At 68.6% G+C, this 25,190-nt stretch overlaps 3 protein-coding genes across 9 annotated transcripts; 2 read left to right on the forward strand and 1 right to left on the reverse strand.

Moving 5' to 3' along the window:
- The first annotated feature begins 378 nt into the window (after nt 1-378).
- Nucleotides 379-9,614, forward strand: RBM23 (RNA binding motif protein 23). 6 transcript variants are annotated; one of them, XM_087735026.1, is made up of 15 exons: nt 379-532; nt 760-834; nt 1,512-1,559; nt 1,663-1,724; nt 1,857-1,910; nt 2,013-2,153; nt 3,465-3,518; nt 3,648-3,765; nt 5,186-5,338; nt 6,271-6,408; nt 7,538-7,603; nt 7,706-7,901; nt 8,338-8,430; nt 8,977-9,061; nt 9,482-9,614. In XM_087735026.1, exons 1-15 carry the CDS (start codon nt 497-499, stop codon nt 9,483-9,485), a joined length of 1,323 nt encoding a protein of 440 aa, XP_087591152.1. In that variant the 5' UTR covers nt 379-496; the 3' UTR covers nt 9,486-9,614. The 6 variants fall into 6 exon arrangements, with proteins under 6 accessions (XP_087591152.1, XP_087591155.1, XP_087591154.1 ...); XM_087735029.1 differs by having other exon boundaries at nt 1,860-1,910; XM_087735028.1 differs by having other exon boundaries at nt 1,666-1,724.
- A 126-nt stretch (nt 9,615-9,740) lies between these two features.
- Nucleotides 9,741-12,419, reverse strand: LOC148051922 (GTP-binding protein REM 2-like). Of its 2 annotated transcripts, XR_015699427.1 has the most exons (3): nt 12,349-12,419; nt 11,474-11,645; nt 9,741-10,674 (listed from the first exon to the last, which is right to left on the reverse strand). XR_015699427.1 is itself a non-coding variant. In XM_087735032.1 (2 exons), the coding sequence occupies exons 1-2, from the start codon at nt 11,670-11,672 to the stop codon at nt 10,376-10,378; spliced, it is 498 nt and encodes a 165-aa protein (XP_087591158.1). In that variant the 5' UTR covers nt 11,673-11,758; the 3' UTR covers nt 9,741-10,375. The 2 variants fall into 2 exon arrangements, 1 of the variants encoding a protein (XP_087591158.1); XM_087735032.1 differs by lacking the exon at nt 12,349-12,419 and having other exon boundaries at nt 11,474-11,758.
- Nucleotides 12,420-15,216: 2,797 nt separating this feature from the next.
- Nucleotides 15,217-24,625, forward strand: MMP14 (matrix metallopeptidase 14). Its single transcript, XM_087735009.1, has 10 exons — nt 15,217-15,342; nt 17,356-17,504; nt 18,987-19,109; nt 19,232-19,539; nt 20,460-20,621; nt 20,701-20,858; nt 21,032-21,170; nt 22,085-22,235; nt 23,257-23,372; nt 24,245-24,625. The coding sequence occupies exons 1-10, from the start codon at nt 15,259-15,261 to the stop codon at nt 24,595-24,597; spliced, it is 1,743 nt and encodes a 580-aa protein (XP_087591135.1). The 5' UTR covers nt 15,217-15,258; the 3' UTR covers nt 24,598-24,625.
- Nucleotides 24,626-25,190: the final 565 nt, after the last annotated feature.

Here is a 25,190-nt window from a genome sequence, read left to right on the forward strand (position 1 = left end):
GGAAGGGGGGGGAAGGTTCTGGAGGCCGCCGCCATCTTAGCGCCGCGTCCGGGCCGCCGCCGCCGCCGCCGCCAGCCCAGGGGGGGCCGGTAAGCGCCGGAGGTGGCGGGGGGGGACACACGTCACACTGCGCGGTGATGGCGTCATCGCCGGGGAGCTGGGGGGGGAGGGGAGAGCGGCGGGGAAGGTTTGGGGGGGGGGGGGCGAAGCGGCGGCGGAGGGAGCGGGGGGAGAGTGCGCATGCGCGGGGCTCGGCGGCGAGGGGCGTGGTTTATCCGGCGGGGGGCGTGGCTTGAGAGGGAGTGGGCGTGGCTTGCGGGGCGGGGGGGGCGCTCGCCTTTTTTGGTGTGAATTAGGGGAGGTTTGGGAGCTCGGGGGGGGGGGGTGGGGGTGTGTGACCTCATCGTCGCGCCTGTGACGTCATCGTCGCGCCTGTGACCTCATCGCCCGCAGGAAGGGGCCCCGGAGCCGCGCGGGCCCCCCCCCCGGCCCCGAGATGGAGGCGGGGGGCTCGAACCCGCTGCAGGACCCGGTGAGCCCGGGCGGGGGGGGGGGGGGCACCCAGGGCATTGTGGGTAATTGGGGGGGCACCCAGGGCATTGTGGGTAATGGGGGGGGCACCCAGGGCATTGTGGGTAATGGGGGGGGGCATGGGGGGGGGGCACGCCGGGGGTCCGGTCTGTGTCCGTCTGTCCGTCTCCCCCCCCCCCGCACACACGTCACGTGTCACGCACCCCCCCCCCCCCCGCGGCGGCGCAGACGGACGCCATGACGTCGGACGACTTCGACATCGTCATCGAGGCCATGCTGGAGGCGCCCTACAAGAAGGAGGAGGTGGGGGGGGGGGGGGTCTGGGGTCCTTGGAGGGGGGTCGGGGCCCTCTCAGAGGGGCTGGGCGTCACCTGAAGGCGTTTTGGGGTGACTTCACAGGGTTGAGGGTGGCCCAGAAGGGGCTGGGGCCCCCTAAAGGGGGGGTGGGGGCGACTTGAAGTGGTTTCGGGGGGAGCGAAAGGGCTTTGGGGTGAGGTTAAGGGGCGCGGGGGAGGGGGGGGGTTCTGACGCGGGCCGGGGGCCCCTAAAAGGAGTTTGGGGGGAGCCGGGGGGGGTTGGGGGGCCTTCTAAGGGGTTTGGGGGTTACTTGGGGGCGGGGGGATCTGAAGGGGTTTGGGGTGACGCGGAGAGGTTTTTGGGGTGACCTCGAGGGGTTTTGGAGTCACCCGGCGGGGGCTGGGGGTCTTTGAAAAGGGGCCGGGGTTCTTTAAGGGGGTTTTGGGGGGACCTAAAAGGGGTTTGGGGGGGCCCAGGAGGGGGTGGGGGTCACTTAAGGGCCTTCAGGAGCCACTTAAAGCGGGGGTGGGGTGACCCAAATGGGTTTGGGGTCACTTACAGGGGTTTGGCGCCAGCTAAAGGGGCTTTAGCAGCCCCTGAAGCGACTTTTGGGGGGCTTTGGGCTCTTTTGGGGGGGATTTCGGGGCGCTGACGCGCGTCCCCGTCCCCCCCCCCCTCTCCAGGCGCAGCCCGGCCCCTCCAAGGTGCAGACGGAGACCCCCGCGGCGCAGGTGAGGCTGGGGGGGGGGGGGAGGGGGCGCTCGGGGGGCCGGGGGAGGGGGGATCGTTTTTGGGGGGGGTCTCACCCGTGCCGGTGTCGTGTCCCCCCCTCAGCAGCCGGCGGAGGAGACGAACAAAGAGGCCAAGAAGGAGAGCGGGAGCAGCAGCGGGAGCAGGTCCGAGGGGTCTGGGGGGGCGGTGAGGGACTGGGGGGGCTAACGGGGGTTTTTGGGGGGACCAGAGGCTGGTTGGGGTGCTGGGGGGGGGGGATTCGGGGGTCCCCGTCCCCCCGTGCCGCCCCCGTACAGCAGCAGGAAGAAGAGGAGCCGGAGCCGGAGCCGGAGCCGTGACCACAGACACAGGTGGGGCGATTTGGGGGGAGGGTTGGGGGTCCCACAGGGGTTTTGGGGTGACCCTGTGACACCCCACACCCCCCCCCCACCACCACCACCACCACGCAACAGCCGGAGCCGGGACCGGGACAGGGACCGCCGTCGGCGCAGCCGGAGCCGGGATCGCCGCAGCCGTCACCGCAGCCGCAGCCGGGAGCGCCGGCGGGGAAGCCGCTCCCGCAGCCGGGAACGCCGGAGGGAAGAGCGATCCCGGTACCCGTTCACCCCCAAAATCCCCCCGAATCCCCCAAAATCCCCCCGAATCCCCCCAAACACCCCAACCCCTCCCCAAATCCCCCTAAATATCACCCACATCCCCCCCAACGCCCCAGGATCCTCTCCCAATCCTCCCCAAATTCCCTTAAATCCCCCCAAAATCCCCCAAATCCCCCTCAGTTCCCCCAAAGGCCCCCAAATCCCCTTGAAATCTCCTCAAACGCTTCTTAAAACCCCCCAAAATCCCCCCAAATCCTTCTTAAATCCCCGCAAAAGGGCTGTAAATCCCCGCCGTCCCCCCAAATTCTTTCGAATCCGCCCCAAACACTCTGAAATTGTCCCCAAATCCCCCCAAAATTGCTCTTAATCCCCCTAAAATTCCCCTAAATCCTCCTGGAATCCCCCCGAAGCCCCCCAAAATCCCCCTCAATGCCCCCAAAGAACCCCAAATTCCCCTGAAATCTCTCCGCATGCTCTATAAGATGCCTCCAAACACCCCAAAATCCTCCGCAAATCGCCCCGAAATTGCCCTAAATCTACCGAAGCCCCCCAGAATCCCCCCCAGGCCCCTAAACGTCTCTGAAATCTCCATAAATGCTTGCTGCGTCTCGCCAAATCCTTTCTAAATCCCCCCCAAAATTGTCTTACATCACTCTAAAACCCCCTTCATTCCCCTGAAAATCCCCCAAAGCCCCCCAAAATTCCCCCAGAGACCCCCAAAGCCCCCCAAACTCTCCTCAGATCCCCCCGAAATGTCCCCAAATGCTTTCCAAATCCCCCCAAAACACCCCAGGACCCCCCAAATCCTTCCTAAATCCCCCCCACGTTGCCCTAAATCCCCCAAATTCCCCCCAGAATCCCCCCAAAATTCCGCTCGGTGCCCCCAGAGCCCCCCAACCCCCAAAACACCCCAGGACCCCCCAAATCCTTCCTAAATCCCCCGAACTCCCCCCAAAATTCCGCTCGGTGCCCCCAGCGCCCCCCAACCCCCCCCAAAACACCCCAGGACCCCCCAAATCCTTCCTAAATCCCCCGAACTCCCCCCAAAATTCCGCTCGGTGCCCCCAGTGCCCCCCAACCCCCCAAAACACCCCAGGACCCCCCAAATCCTTCCTAAACCCCCCCACGTTGCCCTAAATCCCTCAAACTCCCCCCAAGCTCCCCCCAAATTCCCCTCCCTGCCCCCAAAGCCCACCAACCCCCCGAAATCTCCCCTAATCCTCTCCGAAGCCCCCCGAGCCCCCCCAAAATCTGCCTAAAGCCCCCCAGCTCCCCCCCCCGCCGCGGTGACCCCCTCCTCCCCTCCAGGCGCCGCTTCGGCCACAGCAAGAGCCCGCTCTACCGGGAGAAGAGCCCCGTGCGGTGAGTGGGGGCCGCGGCGGCGGCGGCGGCGGGGGGGGGGGGGACGGGGACGGGACCCGGGGCCGCGGCGGGGAGAGGTGACGTCCGCGCGTGTTGCGTGTCCCTCCCCCCCCTTCCCCTGGTCCCCAGGGAGCCCCTGGGCAGCCTCAGCCCCGAGGAGCGGGACGCCCGCACCGTCTTCTGCATGCAGCTGGCCGCCCGCATCCGGCCCCGCGACCTGGAGGACTTCTTCTCCGCCGTCGGCAAGGTAAAGGGACGCCTCGTCCTCCCCCTCCCGGCGCCGCTCCCCTTCCCGGCGCCTCCGGCCGGCTCCCGCGTGTCCCGTGTGTCCCCCCCCCCCCCCTTCCACCGTGCCGCCGGCCTCTTCCCGATGCCACCAGAGCTTTTTTGGGGCTCCCGTCGCCGTGGCGGCGCCGCCCCCGTCGCCTGCCTTTCCCCAACGCCGCGGTTGTTTTCACGGAGCCGCCGTTTTTGGGGGGCCGCCGGCATTTCTACGGGGCCACCGTCATCTCCGTAGTTGCCACCGTCGTTTCCGTAGTTGCCGCCAGCATCTTCACGGTTGCCACCGTCATCTTCGTGGTTGCCGCCATCATTTCCGTAGTTGCCACCGTCATTTCCGTAGTTGCCAGCATCATTTCCATAGTTGCCACCGTCATCTTCATGGTTGTCACTATCATTTCCATAGTTGCCACCATCATTTCTGTAGTTGCCACCATCATTTCCGTGGTTGCCACCATCATTTCCGTAGTTGCCAGCATCATTTCCGTAGTTGCCACCGTCATCTCCATGGTTGCCGCCATCATTTCCGTAGTTGCCACCGTCATTTCCATAGTTGCCACCGTCATCTTCATGGTTGCCGCCATCATTTCCATAGTTGCCACCGTCATCTTCATGGTTGCCACCCATCATTTCCGTAGTTGCCAGCATCATTTCCGTAGTTGCCACCGTCATCTTCATCGTTGCCACCATCATTTCTGTAGTTGCCACTGTCATCTTCATAGTTGCCACCCATCATTTCCGTAGTTGCCAGCATCATTTCCGTAGTTGCCACCGTCATCTTCATCGTTGCCACCATCATTTCTGTAGTTGCCACTGTCATCTTCATAGTTGCCACCCATCATTTCCGTAGTTGCCACCGTCATCTTCATGGTTGCCACCATCATTTCCGTAGTTGCCGCCATCATTTCCGTAGTTGCCACCGTCATCTCCATGGTTGCCGCCATCATTTCCGTAGTTGCCACCGTCATCTTCATGGTTGCCACCCATCATTTCCGTAGTTGCCGCCGTCATTTCCGTAGTTGCCACCGTCATCTCCACGGTTGCCGCCATCATCTTCGTGGTTGCCACCATCATTTCCACGCGGCCACCATCGTTTCCGTGGTGCCGCCATCATCTCTGTGGTTGCCACCCTTGTTTCCACGGTTGCCGCCACTGTATCCGTGGGGCCGCCGTCGCGTCCGTGGTGGCACCATCCTCTTCCTGGTGCCGCCACCATCTTCACGGAGCCACCGCATCTCGACGGTGCCGCCGCCACCGCCCCCGTGACGCCACCCCCCGCCCTGCCTCCTTCCCCGCGGCGCCACCAGCCCTCCCGCGTCCCTTCGGGCGGTGCCACCGCCGCGTCCGCGCTCCCACCGCCCCCCTCCGTGTGTCCGTCCCCCCCCCAGGTGCGGGACGTGCGCATCATCTCGGACCGCAACTCGCGGCGCTCCAAGGGCATCGCTTACGTCGAGTTCTGCGAGATCCAGTCGGTCCCCTTGGCCATCGGCCTGACCGGCCAGCGTCTCCTCGGCGTCCCCATCATCGTCCAGGCCTCCCAGGTGGGCCGGGGGGGGGGGGGTCCTCGGTGGGGTGACGGGGGGGGGGGGGGGGGGGGCTGGGGGGTCTTTGAGGGGATGGGAAGCTCTCCAAGGGGCGGGGGGGGCTGTGGGGCTGGAGGGGTTCTTGAGGGGTTCTGGTGGTCTTTGGGGGGGGTTGTGTTGGCTTTGGGGGGTTCTTGGGGGCTTTGGGGGGTTCTGGTGGTCTTTGGGGGGTTGTGTTGGGCTTGGGGGTTCTTGGGGGCTTTGGGGGGTTCTGGTGGTCTTTGGGGGGTTGTGTTGGGTTTGGGGGGTTCTTAGGGGGTTTGGGGGGTTTCTGTTGGGTTTGGGGGGTTCTTGGGGGCTTTGGGGGGTTCTGCTGGTCTTTGGGGGGGTTGTGTTGGGTTTGGGGGGTTCTTGGGGGCTTTGGGGGGTTTCTGTTGGGTTTGGGGGTTTCTGTTGGGTTTTTGGGGGTTTGTGTTGGGTTTTGGGGGGTTTCTGTTGGGTTTGGGGGGTTTCTGTTGGGTTTTTGGGGGTTCTTGGGGGCTTTGGGGGGTTTCTGTTGGGTTTGGGGGGTTTCTGTTGGGTTTGGGGGGTTCTTGGGGGCTTTGGGGGGTTTCTGTTGGGTTTGGGGGTTCTTGTGGGGCTTTGGGGGGTTTCTGTTGGGTTTTTGGGGGTTTGTGTTGGGTTTGGGGGGTTTTGGGGGGGACTCTTGGGTTTGGGGGGATCTCGTGGGGTTTGGGGGGGCTCTTGTGGGCCTTGGGGGGCCCTTGTGGGGCTTGGGGCTCTTGTGGGGCATGGTTCCCGTGGACTCAAGCGGAGCTGGGGTTCCCCTGGATTTTGGGGGGAGCACCCGAGGGTTGAGGGTGTCCCACGGAGGAGGGGGGTCCAGGGGGGAGCTCTGGGGGTCCCCAAGGGCCCCCCCTCACCCCCCCACGTCCCCGTCCCCCCCCCAGGCGGAGAAGAACCGGCTGGCGGCCATGGCCAACAACCTGCAGAAGGGCAGCGGGGGCCCCATGCGCCTCTACGTGGGCTCCCTCCACTGCAACATCACCAAGGAGATGCTGCGCGGCATCTTCGAGCCCTTCGGCAAGGTGGGCCGGGGGCCGCGGTTGGGGGGCCAGGGGGCCGCGGTTGGGTCGCAGGGACGGGGTTGGGGGGACACAGTTGGGTGATGGGGCCAGGTTGGGGGGCCATAGGGACACAGTTGGGTCATGGGGACACAGTTAGGGGGATGTGGGGACACGGTTGGGTCACGGGGATGGGGTTGGATGGACATAGGGACGCGGTTGGGTCACGGGGACACAGTTGGGGGGACCTGGGGACGCGGTTGGGTCATGGGGACACAGCTGGGGGGACGTGGGGACACAGCTGGGTCGTGGGGATGGGGACACGGGACACGTGGGGACACGGTTGGGTGATGGAGATGGCATTGGGTGGAGATGGGGCCATGGTCGGGGCGTGGGCATGGGGTTGGGTGGACATGGGGACACCGTTGGGTCATGGGGACGGAGTTGGGGACACGTGGGGCCATGGTTGGGTCATGGGCATGGGGTTGGGTGGACATGGGGACACCGTTGGGTCATGGGGACGGAGTTGGGGACACGTGGGGCCATGGTTGGGTCATGGGCATGGGGTTGGGTGGACATGGGGACACCGTTGGGTCATGGGGACGGAGTTGGGGACACGTGGGGCCGTGGTTGGGTCATGGGCATGGGGTTGGGTGGACATGGGGACACCATTGGGTCATGGGGACGCAGTTGGGGACACGTGGGGCCATGGTTGGGTCATGGGCATGGGGTTGGGTGGACATGGGGACACCGTTCGGTCATGGGGACATAGTTGGGGACACGTGGGGCCATGGTTGGGTCATGGGGACGGAGTTTGGGACACGTGGGGCCATGGTTGGGTCATGGGGACACAGTTGGGGACACGTGGGGCCATGGTTGGGTCATGGGCATGGGGTTGGGTGGACATGGGGACACCGTTCGGTCTTGGGGACCCGTGGGGACATGGTTGGGCCATGGGGATGGGGTTGGGGACAGTAGGGACACGGTTGGGTCCAGAAGGGGGTTGGGTGGACATGGGGACGCGGTTGGGTCACGGGGACGGGTCTGGGGGGACGTGGGGGCCTCGGTGACGCCTTGGGGCCACCCGCGAGGGCCCCAGGGCCCCGTTTTGGGCCCCGCCTCGACCGCGCTGCCCCTCCCGCCCCGTCCCCAGATCGACAGCATCGTCCTGATGCGGGACCCCGACACCGGCCAGTCCAAGGGCTACGGCTTCATCACGGTGAGCCCCTCCCGCCCCGCGCGTCCCCCCCGCCGCGTCCCCGCCGCCGCCGCCGCCCCCGTGACCCCCCTCTGTCCCCTCCCCCACCCCCACCCCACCCAGTTCGCAGAGGCCGAGTGCGCCCGGCGGGCGCTGGAGCAGCTCAACGGCTTCGAGCTGGCCGGCCGCCCCATGCGCGTGGGGCAGGTGACCGAGCGCCTGGACGGCACCACCGACATCACCTTCCCCGAGGGCAGCGAGGACGTCGAGCTGGTGGGGGCCACCGGCCGTCTCCAGCTCATGGCCAAGCTGGCCGAAGGTGGGGGGCGCCTTAGGAGGCATCTGGGGGGGGCTTCAGGAGGTAGTTATGGGTCTGGGGGGGCTTCAGAAGGCATCAGGGGGGCTTCGGGAGGTAGTTATGGGTCTGGGGGGCTTCAGGAGGCATCAGGGGGGCTTCGGGAGGTAGTTATGGGTCTGGGGGGGCTTCAGGAGGCATCAGGGGGGCTTCGGGAGGTAGTTATGGGTCTGGGGGGGCTTCAGGAGGCATCTGGGGGAGCTTCAGGAGGTAGTTATGGGTCTGAGGGGGCTTCAGGAGGCATCTGGGGGGGCTTCGGGAGGTAGTTATGGGTCTGGGGGGGCTTCAGGAGGCATCTGGGGGGCATTAGGGGGCAGTTACGGGGCTGGGGGGGCTGTCGGTGTTCGGGGGGCCCCGTGGCCGGCCCTGCCCCACGCCGTGCCCCCCTCCTGCCCCCCAGGTTCGGGGCTGCAGCTGCCCAGCACGGCCCAGGCCGCCCTCCAGCTCAACGGGGCCCTGCCCCTGGGGGCCCTCAACCCTGCCGCCCTCACCGGTACGGGGCCGGGGGGCTTTAGGGGGGCTGGGGGGGGCCCTGGGGGGTTTGGGGGGCTGGGGGGGGGGCCCTGGGGGTCTCGGGGAGGGGTTTTGGGGGTCCCTGGGGGGTTTGGGGAGGGCCCTTGGGGGCTGGGGAGAGTCCCTGGGGGGTTTGGGGGTCCCTGGGGGGGTTTGGGGGGCTGGGGGAGGTCCCTGGGGGTCCCTTGGGGGTTTTGGGGGTCCCTGGGGGGGTTGGGGGGGCTGGGGGGGGGTCCCTGGGGGTCCCTTGGGGGTTTTGGGGGTCCCTGGGGGGTTTGGGGAGGGCCCTTGGGGGCTGGGGAGAGTCCCTGGGGGGTTTGGGGGTCCCTGGGGGGGGGTTAGGGGTCTGGGGGGGCCCTGGGGCCTCTCTTGGGGGCTTTGGGGGTCCCTGGGGGGGGGGGGTTAGGGGTCTGGGGGGGCCCTGGGGGGTCTATAGGGGTCCCCGGGGGGGTCGGGGGGTTCTGTGGGTCCCGTCCCCCCCCCCCCCGCCATGGGGCAGCCCCCCAAGCTCCTCTGCGCCCCCCAGCCCTGAGCCCGGCGCTGAACCTGGCCTCCCAGACGCTGGCCTCCCAGTGCCTGCAGCTCTCGGGGCTCTTCACCCCCCAGACCATGTGAGGGGGCGGGGCCTGGGGAGGGGGCGGGGCCTGGGAGGAGGGGCGGGGCCTGGGGCAAAGTGGGGGGGGGGGGGGGCTGGGCTGGGCGCCACCCTGCACGGTGGAAGGGGGGGGGGGGTGGGGGGGTGTGGCCGGGGGTGGGGCGTGGTCTGGGGTGGGTGGGGCCGGGGAGGGGGCGGGGCCGGGGGCGAAGGTGGGGGGGGGGCCTGGGCTGGGCGCCACCCTGCACGGTGGAGGGGTGGGATGGGTGGTGGGGGCGTGGCCTTGGTGGGGGGGTGTGGTTTGGGGAGGGGGCGGAGCCTGGTGCCACCCCCTGCCTCCACAGCAGGGGTCGGGGGGGGGGGGGGGCGCGGCTTGGGTTAAGGGGGCGGGGATTGGCGATGGGGGCGTGGTCTGACCTCTCCTCCCCTCCTGCAGGTAACATGGCCCCGCCCCCCTCCCGCCAGGCCCCGCCCCCCAGCCCTGCTGTCTCCGCCCCCTGGCGGGGCGTTGGGGCGGGGCGGGGGGCGGGCCTGCGGCGCCCCGCCCCCTCCACCCCCCCCCCCCCCCCGGGTTTTTGGGGTTTTTTTTTTTTGTTTTTTTTTTTGTTTTTTTTTTCGTTTTTCGTTCTCTTTCTGGGTTCAGATTTGCGTTGGCTTCGTTTCTTTATCGGACTCGAAATAAAAAAGAAAAAACACAGGAAACGGCCCCAAAAACACCCCACCCCCACCCCCACCCCCCACCCCCCCCGAGGAAGCAGGCGCCGGTTGCCAGGCAACGGGGAAGCTTTATTGAGGCCACGCCCCCTTCCAAGATGGCCGCCGGGGGCGCGGGAAGCGGGGGGGGGCGGGGCGTGTCATGCAGGTTGCCGCCCCTTTAAGAGGAGCTCTTAAAGGGGCAGCGTCGCGGCGGACATTCGGCTGCCGGTGGCTTGTGGGGGGGGCGGGGCCTGGGGAGAGGGCGTGGCTCCCGAAAGGGGCGGGGCCATGCAAAGCAGCGGTGGGGCCCACCCCGCCCCGAGGGAGCAGGGGGTCTTCAAAGGGCGGTGGTGGCCCCGTCTTAAAGGGGCAAGGCCGCTCTTAAAGGGGCAAGGCCGCTCTTAAAGGGGTAATGCCAGTCTTAAAGGGGTAATGCCTGTCTTAAAGGGGCATCACCGCTTTTAAAGGGGCAATGGCACTCTTCATGGGGTCATGCCGGTCTTGAAGGGGCAACAGGTCTCTTAAAGGGGCGACGGTCTTCAAGGGGCAAGGGCAGACGTGCAAGGCGATGCCAAGGGGCGGCCCCACCCCGCCCTTAAAGGGGCCACGCCTCCCCCTTAAAGGGCCAGCGGGCTCAGAGGGCGGAGAGGTCGCTGCAGGACTTGGAGCGCTGTCGGGCCAGGGGCACGAGGCCGGCGAAGAAGCGCTTGGCCCGGCCGGTGAGGCTGCGTCGGCGTCGGGGGACGCCGCCTTCCTCTTCCTCGCCTCCCTCCTCCTCCTCCTCTTCGTCGTCCGGGCGGCGGGCGCGGAGGCGGCGGCGGTGGAGCCGGGCCTGGCGGACGGCGGCCTGGAAGAGCTCCTCGGTGCGATGGCGGAGGGCGGCCGAGGTCTCCACGTGTTGGCAGCCCAGCACGGCCGCCAGCCCCCGCGTCTCTGGGGGGGGGGGACGGGCGGGGAAACGGACATGGGGGGGTGGTGGGGGGTCTGGGGGTCCCATGGTGGGGACACGGGGGTCCTAGGGGTCCCAGAAGGGGACATGAGGGGTCCTGGGGGTCCCGTAAGGGGCATGGGGGGGTCCCATAGGGGGTCCCATGGGGGTCCGGGGGGGGTCCTCTGGGTCCCACAGGGGGACATGGGGGTCCCAGGGAGGTCTGGGGGTCCCATAAGGTGCACGGGGGGGGGGTGGACGGGACACATTGGGGTCCTGGGGGTCCCAGAAGGGGCATAGGGGGTCCCTGGGGGGTCCTGGGGGGCCCAGAAGGGGTCATGGGGGGGTTGGGGGGTCCCAGAAGGGGCATAGGGGGTCCTGGGGGACCCAGAAGGGGACATGGGGGGGCTTGGGGGTCCCAGAAGGGGACATGGGGGGGGGGGGTTGGGGGGTCCCAGACGGGGACATGGGGGGGGGGGTTGGGGGGTCCCAGACGGGGCATAGGGGTCCTGGGGGACCCAGAAGGGGACATGGGGGGGTTGGGGGGTCCCAGACGGGGCATAGGGGGTCCCTGGGGGTCTTGGGGGTCTCAGAAGGGACACGGGGGTCCTGGGGTATCCCATGGGGGTCCCGTAAGGGGCACAGGGGGTCCCACTGGGGGGATATGGGGGGGGTCCTATGGGGGGCCCCAGAAGGGGCATAGGGGGTCCCATGGGGGGACATGGGGGTCCGGGGGGGGTCCCGGGGAGGTCCTATGGGTCCCACGGGGGGGGGTCCCGGGGGGGGTGGGGGGGGGGGTCTCACCGCGGGGGGTGACCTGGCGGGCGCGGGCCAGGTCGCTCTTGTTGGCGACGAGGATGAGGGGGGCCGGGGGGGTCCCCGCTCGCAGCCCCCGGGCGGCCGGGCCCAGGCGGGCGAAGGAGCCGCGGTCGCTGACGGCGAAGACCAGCAGCAGCGCGTCCGCCCCGGCCGCCGCCTGCGGCCACGCCCCCTTCGTTTGCATGGCCACGCCCCCCCCCGGCCACCGCCCGGCCCCGCCCTCTCTGCACAGCACCGCCCCTCCCTTGCAGAAGCGCCCCCGCCCCGTGCTCCATTTGCGTGGCCACGCCCCCTCCGCTCATATCGCCACGCCCCCCCCCGCCGCCGCCGCCCGGCCCCGCCCTCTCTGCACAGCACCGCCCCTCCCTTGAAGAAGCGCCCCCCCCGTGCTTCATTTGCGTGGCCACGCCCCCTCCTCCGCCCGGCCCCGCCCCCCTTGCAGAATGCCTCGTTTGCCTAGCCACGCCCCGCAAAGAGGCCATGCCCCTCGCTCATTTGCATGCCAGGCCCCTCCCGTCGCCACGCTCCCCTCATTTGCATGCAAAACGCCCCCCGCCCCGCCCCCCCGCCCCCCTAGAGCGGCCCCGAAGCCTCGCCCTCATTGGCAGGGAGAGAAGCACCTCATTTGCATACCTAGCGCCGCCCTCATTTGCATGCCAAGCCCCCGCCCCCCTCGTTTCCACCTACAAAAGCTCCGCCCCCCCACCCTCATTTGCATGACAGGCGGGGGCGCGCGCTCTCATTTGCATACCCAGCGCCCCCCCCGGCTCATTTGCATCCTGCCGCTGCCGCCCGCCCCCGCACCGCCCCCCACCTCATTTGCATGCGTTAGCATAATTAGCCCCGCCCCCTCCCCCCACCTGCTCGTCGCCGTCGTAGAGCAGCAGCGCGGCCCCCGCCCCGTCCACGTGCAGCCGCCGCTCGCGGGGGGCTCTGGGGGGGGGGCGGGAGGGGGGGGCTGGGACCCCCCTCCCCCCAAGGACCCCCCAACCCCCCCAGGGACGCCCCCCCCCATCCAAGGGACCCCCCAACCCCCCCACCCATCCCTTGGGGACCCCCCAAAACCCCTTATAGCCCCCCCACCCCCTTCTGGGACCCCCCACCCCCCCCCAAATCGTGCAGGGACCCCCCCCCCAAAAACCCTCATAGCCCCCAAATCCCCTTCGACCCCCCCAATCACTCGGGGCCCCCCCCAAACCCCCTCAGCCCCCCCCCCCCCCCCCCAAATCGTGCAGGGGACCCCAAATCCGGGGGGGCCCCCCCCCACCCCCTGGGGGGGTCCCCCCCGACTCACCGGGCCCCTCGCGGTGCGGGGGGGGTCCCGGGGGTGGGGCCAGGCGAAGGCGCGGGCCAGGCTGCTCTTGCCCACCCCGGGGGGGCCCAGCAGGACGGCGCGGAGGGGGGGGACCCGGCGGGGGGGGCCCCTCCCCCGGGGCGGGGGGCAGCGGGGGGGCGGGGGCCCCGGCGGGGGGGGCGGCCGGATCCATTGGGGGAGGGGGGCTGCGGGGGGGGGGGGGGAGTGATGGAGACACACCCCCCCCCCTCGGGCTCCAGTATGGACCAGTGAGCTCCAGTATACCCCCAGTGACCCCCCAGTGACCCCCAGTATGTCCCAGTGCCCCCCAGTTCCTTCCCAGTGCCTCCCAGTGCCCCCCACTGACCCCCCCACTGACCCCCCAGTTCCTTCCCAGTACACCCCAGTACCTCCAGTCCCCCCAGTGCCTCCCAGTGACCCCCAGTACATCCCACTGCCCCCCAGTTCCTTCCCAGTCCCCCCAGTGACCCTCCCACTGCCCCCCAGTTCCTTCCCAGTACACCCCAGTACCTCCAGTCCCCCCCAGTGCCCTCCAGTGCCCCCCAGTGACCCCCCCAGTGACCTCCAGTTCCTTCCCAGTCCCTCCCAGTACCTCCAGTCCCCCCCAGTGCCTCCCAGTGACCCCCAGTGGCCCCCCCCAGCCCCCTCCCACTGCCTCCCCCGTGCCTCCCCGTCCCTCCCCTGCCCCCACAGCATACCCCATTACCTCACAGTACTATCCCAGACCCCCCCCAGTACAGCCCACTCCCCTCCAGCCCCCCCAGTTTATTCCGGTCTGCCCCCCCAGTCCATCCCAGTCCTTCCCAGTCCTTCCCAGTCCCATCCCATTCCCATCCCAGTCCCTTCCAGTCCTGTCCCAGTCCATCCCAGTCCCATCCCAGTCCATCCCAGTCCTGTCCCAGTCCATCCCAGTCCCATCCCAGTCCATCCCAGTCCCATCCAGTCCATCCCAGTCCTGTCCCAGTCCATCCCAGTCCCATCCCAGTCCATCCCAGTCCCATCCAGTCCATCCCAGTCCTGTCCCAGTCCATCCCAGTCCCGTCCCAGTCCCTCCCAGCGCCACCTGCGGGACGGATCCGGCTCTGCCCGCGTCCGCGCGGCTCCCCGCAGCCAAGCCCCGCCCCCTGTCTCCGCCCACGCACACGTCACTCCCCCGAGAAGGGGTGGGGCCACTCCAGGACCCGCCCCCCGCCCTCTTAAAGGGGCAAGGGGGGGGGTCTTTCCCCTTTAAACCGTTAATGTAGGGGGGAAAAGGGGAGGGGCTTGACTGATGGGGGCGTGGTCTGGGGAAGAAGGGCCTGGTTTGGCCCCGCCCCAAGGGAGGCTCAGTGCCCTGCACAGGCCCTAAATGCCCCATAGGGACCCCAAACACCCTATAGGGACCCCAAACACCCCATGGGGACCCCTAAATACCCCCATAGATACCCCAAACACCCTATAGGGACCCCTAAATACCCCTAACACCCTATAGGGACCCCTAAATACCCCTATAGATACCCCAAACACCCCATGGGGACCCCTAAATACCCCCATAGATACCCCAAACACCCTATATGGACCCCTAAATACCCCTAACACCCTATAGGGACCCCTAAATACCCCTATAGATACCCCAAACACCCCATGGGGACCCCTAAATACCCTTATAGATACCCCAAACACCCTATATGGACCCCTAAATACCCCTAACACCCTATAGGGACCCCTAAATACCCCTATAGATACCCCAAGTACCCCATGGGGACCCCTAAATACCCCCATAGATACCCCAAACACCCTATAGGGACCCCTAAATACCCCTATAGATACCCCAAACACCCCATGGGGACCCCTAAATACCCCATAGGGACCCCCAGTACCCCCCTGTGATCCCTAAATACCCCATAGGGGACCCCAGTACCCCTCAGGGACCCCCCAAACACCCTATAGATACCCCCAATACCCCTATAGATGCCCCAAACACCCCATCGGGCCCCCCCATACCCCTATAGGTACCGGGACGCCCGGGTCCCTTGAGGACACCGCGGGCTGTGGGTCATTTTTGGGGGGGGGGTGGGGGGGGGGGTGTCGGGTGTCCCCCCACCCCCCACCCCCCCGGCTGATGACGTCAGAGCCGCCGGACGCTGACTCAGCGGGGGAAGATGCTGAGTTTGGGATGGGGGGGATGGAGCCACATCCTGCCCCTCCCCCCTCCCAGCCCATATCCCCCCCCCCCCCCGGCCCATCCCCCTCCCCCCCGCGTGACCCCCCTCCCCCCGTGGGGGGCACCCGAGCGCCCCCTAGCGGCCGCAGGGGGGTACAGCCCCCCGTTACCCCTCCCCCGCCCCGGTTACCCCTCCCCCCCCCCGTTATCCCGCCCCCCCCTATATTTAAGCCCCCCCCCGGCGCCGCCCCCCGGTGCCTTCCCCCCGCCGCCGCCCCAGCGAGCCCAGAGCGGCCCCGACCGCCCGCCGCCATGTCCCCGGCCCCGCTGCTGCTGGGGCTCCTCCTGGGGACCCTGCCGCCCCCCGCCGCCCCCCAGCCCCGCTTCAGCCCCGAGGTGAGACCCCCCCCCTCCCCCCCCCTCCCATCCCCCCCAAATCCCCCATCCCGCCCCAATCCAGCCGGGATGCTCCCCCCCCCCCCCCCCCTCCGGCGTCGCATCCCTCCGGGCGGACCCGGGGGTCCGGGGGGGCCCCTCCGGGGGGAGCCGGGGGTCGGGGGGTCCCCGGGGGTCTGGGGGTCCCCTCCGTGGGGATTCAAGGGTCCGGGGGTCCCCAAGGGTCTGGGGGTCCCCTCCGTGGGGGTCCAGAGGGTCCGGGAGGGTCCCCAGGGGTCCGGGGGTCCCCTCCGTGGGGATGCAGGGGTCTGGGGGGGTCCCCAAGGGTCCGGGGGTCCCCTCCGTGGGGATTCAAGGGTCCGGGGGGGTCCCCAGGGGTCCGGGGGTCCCCTCCGTGGGGATGCAGGGGTCTGGGGGGGTCCCCAAGGGTCTGGGGGTCCCCTCCGTGGGGGTGCAGGGGGGTCCCCAAGGGTCTGGGGGTCCCCTCCATATGGGGGTCCAGAGGGTCCGGGAGGGTCCCCAAACACCTGGGGGTCCCCTCCATGGGGATGCAGGGGTCTGGGGGGGTCCCCAAGGGTCTGGGGGTCCCCTCCGTGGGGATTCAAGGGTCCGGGGGGGTCCCCAGGGGTCCGGGGGTCCCCTCCGTGGGGATGCAGGGGTCTGGGGGGGTCCCCAAGGGTCTGGGGGTCCCCTCCATATGGGGGTCCAGAGGGTCCGGGAGGGTCCCCAAACACCTGGGGGTCCCCTCCATGGGGATGCAGGGGTCTGGGGGGGTCCCCAAGGGTCCGGGGGTCCCCTCCATGGGGATTCAAGGGTCCGGGGGGGGCCCCCAGGGGTCCGGGGGTCCCCTCCGTGGGGGTGCAGGGGGGTCCCCAAGGGTCTGGGGGTCCCCCCCGTGGGGAGCCGGGGTCCCCTGGGTGGGCGGGGGGGGGTGCGGGGGGGTCCCCCCGAGGGGACCCCGGCGCCCGGGGCTGTTTTTCCCGCTCCCTCCCACACTCCTCCGCTGCCAACTTTCCCATTCCTTTGTTCCCGCTCCCCCCAGCTCCTCCCCGGCCACGTTTCCCCCCTCGCTCCTTCCTCTTCCTCCCCTTTTTGCCTCTTTCGGCCTTTTTTTTATCCCCCCCACCCCCCAACCCCCCCCTCCCCCGTTTTCCCATTTTTTTCCCTCCGGCACTTCCGCTTTTTCTGCATTTTTTTCCCTCAAAACACAGCGCGGGGGGGGGGGGGGGGGGGAAGGTGGCTGGGACGGCTCTGTCCGTCTGTCTGCCTGCCTCCGCTCCGTCCGTCTGTCCATCCGCCCCTCTGAAAGGCCATCCGTCCGTCTGTTCCCCCCCCCCCCCTTTCCATCTGGTCACCGTCCGTCCCACCCCCCTTCCATCCATCTGTCCGGCTTGTCCACCCTCCGTCCATCTGTCCGTCCGTGCGTCCATCCGGCCCTCCGTCCAAGCGTCCCCCCATCTGTCCGTCCGTGTGTCCACCTCTCCGGCCATCTGGCCCTCCACCCAAGCGTCCGTCTGTCCGGCCGTCTCTCCATCCATGCGTCCGTCCATCTGTCGGCCCCCACCTCTGTCCGTCCCGCCTCGCTCTCCCTCCCGCGCCGTCTGCCTGTCCCACCATCAACCCGTCCGTCCATCTGTCCTCCCCTCTCCCATCCCCCCCCCCTTCCCTCTGTCCAACTTTCCGTCCTTCCTTCTGCCAAACCGCCTCCCTCCCCCGCTCCCCACCCCCCCCCCCCCGGCCCGGGGGGGCCCGGGCGTCCGGGACAGGGAAAACCCAGAAATCACGGGACACGGGAGGACAGACGGACGACGGGGAGGTGTGCGTGGGGGGGGGAGTGGGGGGGTGACCGCAGGACAGACGGACGCGGGCCCAGAATAACCCCGCGGGGGCCGGTAATTGCTGGGTGCTAATTTGGGTGCGGGGGAGGGTTTGGGGGGGGACGCTGCCCCTGTGGGTCCCGTGTCCCCGTCCCCCCCCCCTCCCCCCCTTCCCATCTGCCCTTCCTCCACCCAGGCGTGGCTGCAGCAATATGGCTACCTGCCCCCCGGGGACCTGCGGACCCACACGCAACGCTCGCCCCAGTCCCTCTCGGCCGCCCTGGCCGCCATGCAGCGCTTCTACGGCCTCACCGTCACCGGCGTCGCCGACGCCGCCACCCTCAGGTGGGGCCCGGGGTGGGGGCTGGCCCTCCCGGCAGCCTCGGCGGCGGCTGGGGCGGCAGTTGGGTTGTGGGTCCTCCAGGAGCCGCCAGTGACTGTTGGGTTGTTGGTCCTCCAAGCGTCCCCAACGGTAGCTGGGTTGTTGGTCCTCCAAGCGTCCCCAACGGTAGCTGGGTTGTTGGTCCTCCAAGCGTCCCCAACGGTAGCTGGGTTGTTGGTCCTCCAAACGTCCCCAACCGTAGTTGGGTTGTTGGTCCTCCAAACGTCCCCAACTGTAGTTGGGTTGTTGGTCCTCCAAACGTCCCCAACGATAGCTGGGTTGTTGGTCCTCCAAGCGTCCCCAACGGTAGCTGGGTTGTTGGTCCTCCAAGCGTCCCCAACGGTAGCTGGGTTGTTGGTCCTCCAAGCGTCCCCAGCGGTAGCTGGGTTGTTGGTCCTCCAAGCGTCCCCAACGGTAGCTGGGTTGTTGGTCCTCCAAGCGTCCCCAACGGTAGCTGGGTTGTTGGTCCTCCAAGCGTCCCCAACGGTAGCTGGGTTGTTGGTCCTCCAAGCGTCCCCAACGATAGCTGGGTTGTTGGTCCTCCAAGCGTCCCCAGCGGTAGCTGGGTTGTTGGTCCTCCAAGCGTCCCCAGCGGTAGCTGGGTTGTTGGTCCTCCAAGCGTCCCCAGCGGTAGCTGGGTTGTTGGTCCTCCAAGCGTCCCCAGCGGTAGCTGGGTTGTTGGTCCTCCAAGCGTCCCCAGCGGTAGCTGGGTTGTTGGTCCTCCAAGCGTCCCCAGCGGTAGCTGGGTTGTTGGTCCTCCAAGCGTCCCCAGCGGTAGCTGGGTTGTTGGTCCTCCAAGCGTCCCCAGCGGTAGCTGGGTTGTTGGTCCTCCAAGCGTCCCCAACGGTAGCTGGGTTGTTGGTCCTCCAAGCGTCCCCAGCGGTAGCTGGGTTGTTGGTCCTCCAAGCATCCCCAGCGGTAGCTGGGTTGTTGGTCCTCCAAACGTCCCCAACGGTAGCTGGGTTGTTGGTCCTCCAAGCATCTCAAAGAGAGCCAGGCTGTTGGTCTGCCAACCACCACCCATGGCAGCGAGGCTGGAGGCCCTCCAGGCATCATCAGTGATCAGTGGTTGTAGGTCCTCCAAAGGCCACCAACAAAAGCCAAGGCGTTGGTCCTCCAGGTGCCACCGATGCTCGTTGGCCTGTCATCGACGAAATTCAGGTCGTCAGTCCTCTAGACGTCATCAGCAGTTGGGTTGTTGATCCGCCAAACGTTGTCAGCGGCGGTTGGGTTGTAGGTCCGCCAGCCGTCACCAGCGGCGGTTGGGTTGTAGGTCCCCCAGCCGTCATCGGCAATAGCTCATGTTGGGTTGTGGGTCCAATCGTCATTGGTAGTTGGCTTGTAGGTCCTCCGCCCACCGCCAAGGCCCTTTGGGGGGGGGGGGGGGTGTCCCTTTGAGGTCCCCCGACCCCCCCTGACGTACGCCGCTCCCCGCAATCCCATAGGGCCATGCGTCGCCCCCGCTGCGGTGTCCCTGACAAGTTCGGGGCAGAAATCAAGGCCAACGTGCGGCGCCGGCGCTACGCCATCCAGGGCATGAAGTGGGAGCACCAGGAGATCACCTTCTGGTAAGGAGGCGGTGGACGGGGGGTGGCTGGGAAGACCGGGAACATCCGGCGAGGCCGTGGCGGCGGTGGCGGCGCTGACGGCTGTGTCTGTCGGGGGGGGTGGGGGGTGTCTTCTCCTCCAGCATCCAGAACTACACCCCCAAGGTGGGGGAGGCCGGGACGTTCGGGGCTATCCGTCGGGCGTTCGGCGTGTGGGCGGCCGCCACCCCGCTGCGGTTCCGGGAGGTGCCCTACGGGGACGTGCGGCAGGGCCGGGCGCCCCAGGCGGACATCATGATCTTCTTCGCCGAGGGTTTCCACGGGGACAGCACCCCCTTCGACGGAGAAGGCGGCTTCCTGGCCCACGCCTACTTCCCCGGGCCCCACATCGGTGGAGACACCCACTTCGACGGCGCCGAGCCCTGGACCGCCCGCAACGATGACCTCAGTGGTGAGCGGCGACGAGGGGGGTGGCCTCAACCTAAGCACAGATTGGCCTCGGACCAGGCGGGGAGCGGGACCCAATTTAGGGCCATCCTTGACCCAGTCGTGGCCATGGCGGTGTCCTCGACCCAATCTGTGGCCATCCTCGACCCAGTCATGGCCATGGCAGTGTCCTTGACCCAATCGGTGGCCATCCTCGACCCAGTCGTGGCCATGGCGGTGTCCTCGACCCAATCGGTGGCCATCCTCGACCCAGTCGTGGCCATGGCGGTGTCCTCGACCCAATCGGTGGCCATTCTCGACCCAGTCGTGGCCATGGCGGTGTCCTCGACCCAATCGGTGGCCATCCTCGACCCAGTCGTGGCCATGGCGGTGTCCTCGACCCAATCGGTGGCCATCCTCGACCCAGTCGTGGCCATGGCGGTGTCCTCGACCCAATCGGTGGCCATTCCCGACCCAGTCGTGGCCATGGCGGTGTCCTCGACCCAATCTGTGGCCATCCTCGACCCAGTCATGGCCATGGCAGTGTCCTTGACCCAATCGGTGGCCATCCTCGACCCAGTCGTGGCCATGGCGGTGTCCTCGACCCAATCGGTGGCCATTCTCGACCCAGTCGTGGCCATGGCGGTGTCCTCGACCCAATCGGTGGCCATTCCCGACCCAGTCGTGGCCATGGCGGTGTCCTCGACCCAATCGGTGGCCATTCTCGACCCAGTCGTGGCCATGGCGGTGTCCTCGACCCAATCGGTGGCCATTCTCGACCCAGTCGTGGCCATGGCGGTGTCCTGACCCAATTTAGAGCCATCCTTGGCCCGACCGTGATCGTCTTGGGGCTACCAGGTCCTCCTCCTTCCCATCATGCCCACCCTCACCCCAATCCCCTCCGCCCCCCGCCCCCTTGACCCCCCCTTGTCTCCTCCGCCCCAGGGAACGACCTCTTCCTGGTGGCCGTCCATGAGCTGGGCCACGCGCTGGGGCTGGAGCACTCCAGCGACCCGTCGGCCATCATGGCCCCCTTCTACCAATGGATGGACACCGAAGCCTTCGTCCTCCCCGACGATGACCGCCGTGGCATCCAGCAGCTCTACGGTTTGGCCCCCCCGCCCGAGCCCCTCTGCCCCCCGCCCCCTGTCCCCCCGCCCCCAGCGCTGATGATGTCCCCCCGCAGGGACGGGGACGGGTCCCAGCTGGCCGCCCGCCGGACCCCGTACCACCCCCCGGCCCCGCAGCCCCGACCGACCCCCCGGGCCCCCCTACGGCCCCCGGATCTGCGACGGGAACTTCGACACCATCGCCATGCTCCGCGGGGAGATGTTTGTCTTCAAGGTGGGGACGTGGGGACGGAGGTGGGGACGTGGGGATGGGGAGAAGGAGATGGGCGCGGGGACGTGGGCACCGGGATGGGGACACGGGGATGGGGAGAAGGACTCGGGGACCGGGACGGTGGTGGAGATGTCACCAGAGGAGCCACCGGCGTGACGCGGGTGTCCCGGGGGCAGGAGCGGTGGTTCTGGCGCGTGCGGGACCGGCGGGTGATGGACGGGTACCCGCTGCCCATCGGGCACTTCTGGGTGGGGCTGCCCGCCAACATCAACACCGCCTACGAGAGGAAGGACGGCAAGTTCGTCTTCTTCAAAGGTACGGGGCAGGGCGGGGACGCCACCGGCCCGGGGACACGGGGATGGAGGTGGGGACACGGGGATGGGGACCCACCTCCATGTTGAGGTGGAGATGGGGGCATGGGGATGGGGACACGGGGATGGAGGTGGGGACACGGGGATGGGGACCCACCTCCATGTTGAGGTGGAGATGGGGACGTGGGGATGGGGACACGGGGATGGAGGTGGGGACACGGGGATGGAGATGGGGATGTGGGGATGGGGACCCACCTCCATGTTGAGGTGGAGATGGGGGCATGGGGATGGGGACACGGGGATGGAGATGGGGACGTGGGGATGGGGACCCACCTCCATGTTGAGGTGGAGATGGGGACGTGGGGATGGGGACACGGGGATGGAGGTGGGGGCATGGGGATGGGGACCCACCTCCATGTTGAGGTGGAGATGGGGACGTGGGGATGGGGACACGGGGATGGAGGTGGGGACACGGGGATGGAGATGGGGACGTGGGGATGGGGACCCACCTCCATGTTGAGGTGGAGATGGGGACGTGGGGATGGGGACACGGGGATGGAGGTGGGGACAGGGGGATGGAGATGGGGATGTGGGGATGGGGACCCACCTCCATGTTGAGGTGGAGATGGGGGCATGGGGATGGGGACACGGGGATGGAGATGGGGACGTGGGGATGGGGACCCACCTCCATGTTGAGGTGGAGATGGGGACGTGGGGATGGGGACACGGGGATGGAGGTGGGGGCATGGGGATGGGGACACGGGGATGGAGATGGGGATGTGGGGATGGGGACCCACCTCCATGTTGAGGTGGAGATGGGGACCCGGGGGCGGAGGCGGGGACATGGGGATGGGGCTGAGGGCGCGGCCATCCCCTGTGGGGCCGGGGAGGTGACCCTGTCCCCACGCCCCCGCCCAGGGGACAAGCACTGGGTGTTCGACGAGGCGGTGCTGGAGCCGGGGTACCCCCGGGCGCTGCGGGACCTGGGCCGGGGGGTCCCCACCGACCGCCTGGACGCTGCCCTGCTCTGGCTGCCCAGCGGCAAGACCTACTTCTTCCGGGGAAACAAGTGGGTGGCACCTCCTGGAGCCTTTGGGGACCTCCTGGGACCTTTGGGGACCTCCTGGGATCTTCCGGGACCTCTTGGGACCTTCTGGGATCTTCTGAGAGCCTTGGGGACCTTCTGGGACCACCTTGGCACCTCTGTCACCTCCTCTCACCTCTCTGGCACCTCTTGGCACATCCAGGGACCTCCTGGGATCTTCTGGGACCTTTGGGGACCTCTTGGGATTTCCAGGGACCTCCTGGGATCTTTGGGGACCTTCTGAGACCTCCTGGGACACCTTGGGATCTCTTGGGAGCTCTTGGGACTTTCTGGGATTTTCTGGGGCCTTTTGGCACCTCCTGGGACCTCTTGGAGCTGTCTCCTCACCTCTCTGTCACCTGCTGGCACCTCTTGGGACCTTCTGAGACCTTCTGGGATCTTCTTGTCACCTCCCTGGCACTCCTGTCACCTCCCCTCACCCCTCTGACACCTGCTGGTACCGCTTGGGACCTTCTTGTCACCTCTGTCACCTCCTCTCACGTCCCTGCCACCTCTTGGGACATTCTGGGACCTCCTCGTCACCTCCACGGGCCCTCTCCCTGTCCTTGTCCCCATCCCCTGTCCCCACGGTGATGTCCTCGTCCCTATGGCCATGGCGATGTCCCCACGCCCATGGTGACGTCCCCATGGCCGTCCCCATGTCCACCACGATGTCCCCATGCCCAGGGTGACGTCCCCATGTCCACCACGATGTCCCCATGCCCAGGGTGACGTCCCCATGCCCACTACGATGTCCCCACACCCATGGTGATGCCCCCACGCCCACCATGATGTCCCCACGCCCATGGTGATGTCCCCACGCCCATGGTGATGTCCCCATGGCCATCCCCACGCCCACCATGATGTCCCCACGGCCATGCTGACGTCCCCACACCCACCATGGTGTCCCCACGCCCATGCTGACGTCCCCATGGCCGTCCCCACGCCCACCATGATGTCCCCACGGCCATGGTGACGTCCCCCGCCCACGACGGTGTCCCCCCAGGTACTACCGCTTCAACGAGGACAGCCGCTCGGTGGACCCCGACTACCCCAAAGGCATCGAGGTCTGGGGGGGGATCCCCGAGGCCCCCCGCGGCGCCTTCATGGGCCCCGACGATGGTGAGGGGCGCGGGGGCGGGGGGCGGGGGCGGGGGGAGGGTCATGGGGGGGGGGGGAGGGTCATGGGCGGGGCGGGGGGACGGCGCGGGGTCCTAACTGGTGTCTCTTCTCCCCCTGTCCCCTGTGTCCCCCGTCTCCCCAAATCCCCCCCGTCCCCACAATGTCCCCCAACGTCCTCCTCCCCCCGGTGTCCCCAATGTCCCCCCGTGTCCCCCATCACCCCCGTGTCCCCCGATGTCCCCATGTCCCTGATGTCCCCGTGTCCCCCCATGTCCCCCGATGTCCCCATGTCCCCCAATGTCCCTGTGTCCCCCGTCCCCCCGATGTCCCCATGTCCTCGATGTCCCCCCATGTCCCCCCATGTCCCCATGTCCCCCAATGCCCCCGTGTCTCCCCATGTCCCCCAATGTCCCCATGTCCCCCCATGTCCCCCAATGTCCCCCTGTCCCCCAATGTCCCCCTGTCCCCCGATGTCCCCATGTGCCTGTGTCCCCCAATGTCCCCTGATGTCCCCCCATGTCCCCCGATGTCCCCCCATGTCCCCGTGTCCCCCCATGTCCCCCCATGTCCCCCGATGTCCCCCGATGTCCCCGATGTCCCCCGATGTCCCCGTGTCCCCCGATGTCCCCCCATGTTCCCCTGTCCCCCAATGTCCCCCTGTCCCCCGATGTCCCCATGTGCCTGTGTCCCCCAATGTCCCCCGATGTCCCCCCATGTCCCCGTGTCTCCCCATGTCCCCCGATGTCCCCGTGTCCCCCGATGTCCCCCCATGTCCCCATGTCCCCCCATGTCCCCGTGTCCCCCGATGTCCCCTGATGTCCCCGTGTCCCCCGATGTCCCCGTGTCCCCCCCCCTCCCCCGCCCCCCCCCAGCCTTCACCTACTTCTACAAGGGGAACCGCTACTGGAAGTTCGACAACCAGCAGCTGCGGGTGGCCCCCGGGTACCCCAAGTCGGTGCTGCGGGACTGGCTGGGCTGCGGCGGGGAGGCCGACGGGGGGGGCCCGGCCCCCGCCCCGCCCCCCTCCCCTCCCCCCGCGCCGGGGGACGGCGGGGACACCGAGGTCATCGTCATCGAGGTGGGGGCGGGGGCGGGGGCGGTGGCCGCCCCCCTGGCGCTGCTGGGGGCGGCGGGGGCGCTGGCGGCCGGGGCCCTGCTCTGCCGCCGCCGCGGGGCCCCCAAGCGCCTGCTGCGCTGCCAGCGCTCCCTGCTGCCCCGCGTCTAGCCACGCCCACCGCCCCGCCCCCCGGACACGCCCCCCGCCGCGGGGGGACACGCCCCCCCCCCCCGCGCCCCGCCCCGCCCCGCCCGACGGGCCCCGGCCTCGGCGGGGAGGCCCCGCCCAGGGGGAGGACACGCCCAGCGGGGAGGGCGGCTGGGGAGCCCTGCCCACGGGAGGCCGCGCCCCCTCCGGAGCCACGCCCGCAGGGACGCCCCGCCCACCAGCCCCCCCAGCTGCTCCTCTCCCTCCCCCGCTACGCCCCCTGGGTGTGGCCCCGCCCCCCGCCCCCCCCCCCGCGCGATGTGGGTGGCGCTGGGCGTGGCCGCGCCCCCTCCCCCTCCTCCTCATGGTGCTCTGGGCGGGGCCGCGCCCCAGCCCCGCCCCTCTCGGTGGGGGAGGGGGGGGTCGTGACCCTTGACCTGGCTGGGAAAGGTCAGCGGTAGGCCCCGCCCCTCCCTCCCCCCCCCCCCCGCGGTGACGCCCTTCCCCGGCCAGCCAATCCCCGTGAGAGGGGCGGGGTCCATCCGCGGAGCGGAGGCCCGCGATTGGCCGGCGGCAGGGGCGGGGCGGCTGGACGCCAAAGCAAGGGGGGGCGG

Source organism: Nipponia nippon, unplaced genomic scaffold, assembly GCF_047370975.1.
Source record: "Nipponia nippon isolate SJK-2023a ecotype South Korea unplaced genomic scaffold, ASM4737097v1 scaffold_51, whole genome shotgun sequence".
NCBI classification, from domain to species: domain Eukaryota; kingdom Metazoa; phylum Chordata; class Aves; order Pelecaniformes; family Threskiornithidae; genus Nipponia; species Nipponia nippon.

Bases quoted from the DNA above. Each gene is read 5' to 3' on its own strand.
- RBM23 (XM_087735026.1), top strand. From the start codon at position 497: ATGGAGGCGGGGGGCTCGAACCCGCTGCAGGACCCG. The intron at 1,560-1,662 runs GTGAGGCTGGGG...TCCCCCCCTCAG, and splicing joins CGGAGACCCCCGCGGCGCAG to CAGCCGGCGGAGGAGACGAA. The intron at 2,154-3,464 runs GTACCCGTTCAC...CCTCCCCTCCAG, and splicing joins CGGAGGGAAGAGCGATCCCG to GCGCCGCTTCGGCCACAGCA.
- LOC148051922 (XM_087735032.1), bottom strand. From the start codon at position 11,672: ATGCAAACGAAGGGGGCGTGGCCGCAGGCGGCGGCCGGGGCGGACGCG. The intron at 10,675-11,473 runs GTGAGACCCCCC...CCCCCCCCCCAG, and splicing joins CCGCCAGGTCACCCCCCGCG to AGACGCGGGGGCTGGCGGCC.
- MMP14 (XM_087735009.1), top strand. From the start codon at position 15,259: ATGTCCCCGGCCCCGCTGCTGCTGGGGCTCCTCCTGGGGACCCTGCCG. The intron at 15,343-17,355 runs GTGAGACCCCCC...TCCTCCACCCAG, and splicing joins AGCCCCGCTTCAGCCCCGAG to GCGTGGCTGCAGCAATATGG. The intron at 19,110-19,231 runs GTAAGGAGGCGG...CTTCTCCTCCAG, and splicing joins CACCAGGAGATCACCTTCTG to CATCCAGAACTACACCCCCA.